The sequence below is a fragment of the Pyxicephalus adspersus genome, chromosome 1 (genome assembly GCF_032062135.1).
Source record: "Pyxicephalus adspersus chromosome 1, UCB_Pads_2.0, whole genome shotgun sequence".
Lineage (NCBI taxonomy): Eukaryota > Metazoa > Chordata > Amphibia > Anura > Pyxicephalidae > Pyxicephalus > Pyxicephalus adspersus.
This window is the reverse complement of record NC_092858.1, coordinates 116,588,004-116,595,589: the sequence shown is the minus strand read 5'-3', so window position 1 is coordinate 116,595,589 and position 7,586 is coordinate 116,588,004. Positions and strand designations below refer to the sequence as shown.

The 7,586-nt window shown below is 35.9% G+C and overlaps 1 protein-coding gene across 1 annotated transcript in view; it reads left to right on the top strand.

The window, feature by feature from the left end:
• The window catches only part of KLHDC8A (kelch domain containing 8A), a gene marked incomplete in the record, with an annotated part of 31,827 nt that extends 26,128 nt beyond the window's left edge, over positions 1-5,699 (top strand). The window contains 1 exon segment of the mRNA XM_072424982.1: positions 2,496-5,699. Within this exon segment, the coding sequence (XP_072281083.1) occupies positions 2,496-2,689 (194 nt within the window).
• Positions 5,700-7,586: the final 1,887 nt, after the last annotated feature.

The window sequence follows — 7,586 nt, the reverse complement described above, 5'->3', positions numbered from 1 at the left end:
ACACACACACATGCGTTCACAAGTATATTGTGTTCATATTAAAAAAAATATTTAGTATATGACACAGTTTTCCAAGATTATGTAAATACTATAATGTGTACACTATGGGCTGTATTTATAAAATAGAAAATCTGACATTCCTTGGTAGGAATCAATTACTGGAACTAAAACACATGGACCTGGAAGATTCCCAGGAGGGGTTATCTGGTTCAACAGAGCAAAAAATATGGATGGGAGCCTCAAGTTGTATTTGCTAGTTAAACATATATGGCTACATATAATGCAAATACAATATTTTATAACAACCAAACAAAGAAAGAAAAACAAAGAAGTAATAGTTTAAAACATCAATATATTTCCTATACATTAGGAAAACACACTTAGTATATCTGTATCGAATACAATGGGGTTGATTTACCTCATTCACTTAGCTAAATGAATTTCCCGTTGCAGAGTGATACTTCACTTTGCTAAAGGAACAGCATAAAGTCCTTCAGCATCAACTCAAATATAATTTTGTTATTTGTACAGTTATATTTAACTTTGCATCTCCCAAGGGAATGTTTACCACTTTCACTAAAGTGAAAACTCTTATGTATGAAGCACTTTTCATAGCATATGACCAGTTTGCATTCACATTTATTGTATAATAATTTTAGGAGTCAAAGTACAGTGTTTCAAAAGACTTCTATATTTTTCAGGTTATAGTTAGTTACTTTCTAACGTGTTACCTGAAGCAAAGTCCACCTTATTAGAGACTATAGTCTTTTACATTTATTGGATCTTGTACTACTGTTTACAAGAATTATACTCTGTTCCTCCTCTTTCACCCACACTGGACAAAAGAAAGTGCAGGTGAATCTGCTGTAACCTACCCTGATCTTGTGGGAGCAGCCAGCAGGCCACCTTTTTACATTAGTTTGCAAATGTTTGTAGGGATAGATGTTTTTTCAAGAATGGACTTCATTTGGTGGCCACTGTTTATTGTGCTCAACCATAGGTTCCCGGTATTTTACACACAAATATATGAGTGTGCTACTGTTGAATAATATTTTGTATGTAATAAAACTGTTTGAATCTAAACTCTAGGTCCCTTGTGATAGGGAAATAACAGATTTACTCACCACAGGTGGCCTACAAAAACTACAGTTGGGTGGGGGGCACTCACCCTGCATAAACAGAACACTAGTGACTGGTAATAGGTAGCTCCTACACAGAGGCAAGGTTTTACACTGCCTTACTTCACAGACTTGGAAGAAATTAACAAAGCACACCATGATTCATCTGGAAATAAGCATGCCTCTTATATTAGACCAGTGTTTCTCAAACCAGGCTTCTGTGGAACCCTAAGTTTCCTCAAAAAGTTACGGGGGGTTCCTTGGGCAATGAGCAGTTTGTTTGTTCAAGGTCACTTTAAGTGATACCAAATATATTTTTGGCTTTCTGCAAGGATGACATTCTTCCCACTGATCACCACACTAATGTGCTGTGAGCTGAGGATATAGTAGTTATAGTACGGGTTACCAAAGACCAGATAGTTAATTCAAGGGATGTTTTTATAATTTAAAATAGTATAAAAGAATTTGGTACACAAGACATTTTACATATGTATAATGGTTGCTGTTCTAACAACCTAATTGACATAAAGGTAACATAAAAGCCAATCTTTAATATCCCCCCTAGCGGTATTCCCGAGTGTGACTCGGGGGGGATTTTTTAGGCAAACATTGGTATTCCCGAGTCACACTCAGGGTAGCTTTTAACTAAAAAAAAAAAAAACACTTACCTTGTTCTGTCGTTGTCCCCCGGCGTCCTGCTGGTCCCCGCAGGTCCTGGGGACACGTCCTTCCTCTTTGATCTTCAGCCGGTGTATGCAGTGACAATCTCTGGGGTTTCCCAGTGACCTGGGTGCAGGCGTCGGTGCGAGCGGGAGGATCGGTGGGTAATTTAAATAATTTTTTATTGGATTCAATACAAAATAGCTGTATTAAGTCTAGTACAAAGAAATATTCATATATTCATATACTATATATATAATTATAGTATTTATATACTATATATGCTACTGTACAGTTATATTACATGTTTATTTTTTTTTTAACAGAATTTTGTGTTTTGTTATTTAAAGTTTATTAATAAATTTGTTAATTGCATTAAATATCGGTGAGTTATGCCTAAGATATATAGCCTACAATGAAAAATAAATTTCAATGCAAAAAATTGTACTGCTTTTTGCGTGGAAATTTGGATGGAATTAGACCGCTAGGGAGGTTAACAAGCAAAAATCTACAAACATTCTTAGCTACTTTCCAGAAGATAAACATGTGAAGCAGAATGTTGAAGGCCTGCAGTGACATTCTGAAATCAAAACAGAGATTATTGTAATAGGGTGGTTTAAGTAGTTGTTTATTATTTACCAAATCAGAAAAAATTATGTTTCATACATCATAAATATATCATAATTGTTTATAATTTTTAAAATTTAATTAATGCAGGAAACCAACCAACAGTCCTGGAAACAGCTGAGATATTCCATCCTCTTAAGAATCGGTGGGAAATTCTAAGCCCGATGCCAACTCCACGGTGTGCCTGTGCCTGTTTTATACTTAAAAATAGATTGTATGCAATAGGTGGAGTAAATCAGGTTCCTAGTTCTGCTGTTGAAATGCTGAGTTTGATAGAGACTTGACTAAGGTTTATGTATGAATGTGGTTGTATTAAGCACTGAGAGAATGAAAGTGCACAGTATTCACTTATGTTGAGGAATCAGATTGTATGCTACTAGAATAGTGTGCACAGGATTATCTACATGATCTTAGACTGCTAACCATGTTAGCGGAATACAGGTCTGGAAGAGTTTTAAGAGAAAACTTAAACAGCAAAATTTATAAAAGGTATATTGCAAGGTCTTCCCTGCTGTGTGGGGCTTGGGGATACAAATTTTGGCATAATTGTAAAAGATTGATAAAGCATGTGAGGCTGAACTCTGGGTACAAAATCTTCAATGTCAATTTATTCCTTAAAAGCCCCAAAAGATATAGCTCCATTTTCTTTTCATTAACTATCTCTATAAATCCATGTGTTGCCTTATAAAATTAGCAGTGATATCATATGCTGTACATATTGCAGGGCTGTGAGAGACCCCAAGGGGCCCACTCATTACAGGCTGTCTGCAAAAAACTATGAATACAGGACCAGTCACTAATATTAACTGATCAGTCACTAGCATTAAGAGCAGCAGTGATGTGTTTATATTACAGGAAGCTCCAAAACAAATGCACATTTTTGTACAGATCTAGAAGAAATAAGGCATACCAGGTTTTATCAGTTGATTTAGGTTGTTCACTTTCAGCAAAGTGAATAATTATTTTGCAAGGGATGATTCCGTTATCTTAGTGTAAAAAAAAAGCACTTTGCAAACAGTACCCAATCATATGCAAGGAATAACAACAAAAAAAAAAAACACATAATATTTCCCTGCTCATGATTGGATGTTTAAATCATGAGATTCACATTGCACAGTGATAATTCACCCTGCTATTAAACTTAGACTGGCCATAACAGGTAGAAGACTCCAATGGTGCCAATGGTGAGGATTGATCTGTTTAATTTGTCACATTGCTGGAGCAATGAAAACAGCTGGGGAATTGTACCTAACTTGTTCAACATCTTGTGAAACTTGTTCAACTAACTTGTGCATCTTCTTCCGTTTGTTCATTTTTTAATTAAAATGTGAATGACAATCTTTTGACATCTGGTTGCATGAAATGTCTTAAAACAAATGGTGCTCATGCTATCAAATAAAGCTCATTACATCCTAGGTAAAATGAAACTAAATACTGTTTATACTCACCTATTTCGATTCCTTCACAGCACCATTATCTTCTTCCATCCTTTCTCCCGTTTACATCTTCGGCCATCTTGATTGGCTAGGCCGGGATAAAGTACTTCCGATGCAGGTGCTCAGGAGTTCATTCAGTACTGGCAACCATTAAGAAAGTGGGAAGGTGATTTTTGACAGCAATTAGACAGGTGAGGATGTTTTATTACAGAAGGGACATTGCCTGCCCCTTTTCACAGTAAAACATACTTTTTGAACTTTAGTTCCACTTTAATTCTAAGATGGAACAATAAGCTCAAAACCTTTGCAAATCATAATTAAATCTCTGATATTACTTGCTTTTTTAACAAACCTTAGACCAGTGACAACAGATCTTTAGGCAAGGGATAACTTATATTATCATAAAGGCATTAAAAGAAAGTAAGTTTGAAATCTACACCTGCCCCGCTGTGGTGTGTAATGGTAATGTAGGGGAAGAGTTAGTATGCCAGGTACATTCCTATTTGATGCTAACATCCAAGACACGTGCCAGATCTCTTACTAGTTCCCCAGATATCCAGGTAACTACCATCCACCATGTTCATTTGCAGCTTCTGCTGGCCAAATTAGTGAACATGTGAACTGTAATATTAAGGCAGTAGCAGTGACATTTACACAAGAGAAATAGCCCACAACCAGAACTGCAGGTGGTTAAAGAACCCCTTGAAGGAAGGAGACAACCGAGGACAGTAAGGGGTGGAGGTGCTGCATGGGTAAGAAGAATGTAGAATAGTATTAGGTCTTGGAGGGGTGCAGAGATGAGCTGTGGAATTGGGAGAGCTATGAATGGGGTGACAGGGTGATCTTTGGTGCAGATGTAAGCTGTGTATAGGGGTGCACGAGTGAACTGTAGATGGTACTCTGACTAGTTTAATTCATTTAAAGTAGGCTCAGACAAATGGTTTTCTCTATGTCTACTAACCTCTGTGTTACTTTTTCCTGACCTCTGCATTGCATACCACTGTCCCCTGCACTGTACGTTACATACATACTGTGTGACATACTTCTGACCTACTGAGTGTTTTTGACTATGGAACCCTGCACCCTACATTACATACTAGTGACCCATTTTTTCTATCTATATTATCTGTGCAAAAGACATATGTAATGGAAATGTTAATAAAGTATACAATGAGGAAAAATTGTATAGGTGAATTCGTCATTTTAAAAAAAAATTCCTAATGATTTAAATATATTGCTTTTTATAAATTATTGATATTTAATATACATTGAGGTGGTATTCCTGTGTTCTCTAGTTAGAACAAGAATTAGCCAGTCATACTTGAATAACATGGTGTTTTTAATTTCTCAGCAACATAACATACAGTATTTATAGTAGATGAATAGTCAGTATCAAAATCTTTATGAAATTACACAAATTTTTGTTGTAGGTAAATAGGAGACATATTCAACTGTAGAATGCAATGTTATCATTAGAATTTATGCCTATTTTTGACCAGACCAGATAATAGATATTTTAATGGCAAACAAAGGTACATTCTTAAAAAAAAATAATATTAAATAAAATGTGAGGAATCTTTAACAAAAACTCAGTGCATATTTGTAGCTTAAAGCTATGCAAGATAAAATATTAATGGATTGTATATTCAAATTGAAGAGGAAACCCAATGAAGTAAATGTATTGTTCTATATTTGACATGCATGGTTGGTAAATGAATTAGCAGTTAAAATGTATGGAGCAGTATGTTTTTACAGCAGTTTTATCTGTATATTCAATTTTTGTAATAAAATGTAGAAAATAAAAAGCTGTAAATTGTGTATCCCACTATGTGCTGAATAATAAAGTACTACAAGGCTGCTTGATATGTGTAATATTTACATTTCACAGCAAAACAATATATTACAATAATAGCATAAAGGTGAGCTTTCCTGGTTAGAAGTTAACATTTGGGTACCTAATTAGGAGCCTGGCTATATTTTCCCAAAAAGGTTATCCAGGTTCATCTTTACTTTTCCAAAACATTACTCATACTGCCATCTAGTGTACAGTAAACGTCAAGCTGGCACTATAAACCTTTGGTTTTTTACATACACTCATTAAAACATGTTGACAACTTTATTCAATAAAGTGTTATCTGCTAAAGCAGAGTTAATCAAAGCAACCAATTAGTATTCACTGAATTAGAACTAGTTAAATATGGATTCTCTGTTTGCATTAAAACAAACCCACCATGTCTAATGTTTAGTGGTCTTCATCCCTCTGTGATCTTGTCTGTGCAGCCTGCTAGTAGTCACATAAAAGCCACTGCAAAAGTCATCTGGCTGGGCTGTTCTTACACAGGAAGATTCTCTATTTACTCCCAGTGTGGCACAGTAGTTGGCAGGGAAATGTCTGCAGTTCCATCTGTGCCACTCCCAGCAAGAACCTTTGAAGGAGTAACAGGTGAGTATGAGATTTTGGAGAGGGTCTAAGGGGGGAAGGGGTCTAATAAAGGATAATTGTACTAAAGTGTAATAACATCTAAAAATAATACCTTCTTATGTAATAAGGTTGTTGTCGATAAAAAAACTGTTATTTCAGGTAATTTGTGATTGCTGTAGGGCAGGGGTGTCAAACTCAGGACCGTGGGCAAAATCTGTCCCTCACAGGACTCACAAGCTCCCCCTCCTCTGTTGACATTCATTAGCAGCCTTCCTCAATTGTAGATGGTTTTTCAATAAATATCAAGGTTGGCCCACGACTTTGTCCAAATGTGTATTTGAGTTTGACACTCCCTTCTCTAGGGTATCAGGAAAGAATATTTGTTTCCCTAATCGAACAAATTGTTTTGTTTTGTTGGGTTTTTTTTTTTTTATGCGGGCTTTTTTTTTAGTATTTTGTAATACTTTTTCTATTGGTTGAGCTTGATGGACTTGAGCCTGGCTAAATATTAGTTTACATCAGTTTACAAAAAAATATAAAGCTTTTAAATTTGTTTTTAATTTTTTGAATACCTGTTCATGGAAAAGCTCCAATTTGTCCAGTTTCAGGAAATCAAGGTATCTAAACCAGTTAGTCAGTGTGTCGAGGGTTTACGGATGTGGAAGACGTGATAAGATGCCATTTGGTATACCTATGCTTTGGCGAGAGCCAGGAGATCATTTCAGTGACTGTTACTTTTGTATAGTGAAAACTTCAGGATATAACAAGAAAAATAAATGTAGCATAGAGTATCCTAGTCTACCATCGGCTATACGCGAGAGCCAGGAGATCATTTCAGTGACTGTTACTTTTGTATAGTGAAAACTTCAGGATATAACAAGAAAAATAAATGTAGCATAGAGTATCCTAGTCTACCATCGGCTATACGCCCAGTGGCTCATTCAGATGAAATCTCAGTGCCGGTTTTCATTACACTACCCTCCCCTAAAAGACATGATTATGGTGATTTGATCAGCATGAGTTGAGTGATTTGGCACGTGATTTGGGACTATCAAAGAAGGCGTCAAAATTCCTAGCATCAAAACTGCGTGAGAAAAACTTACTTGAAAAAAGAACAAAGGTATCGTTCTTTTGAACCAGAGAAATTGCATTTCTGCAATACTTTAAAACTGACAGTGGCTTTGTGTATTGCCATAACATACTTGGTTTAATGGAGGAATTGGGAATTCCAATCTATAACTCAACTGATTGGCGACTATTCGTTGATAGCTCAAACCGGAGCATAAAGGTTGTCCTCCTTAACAATGGCAATATATTTGGGTC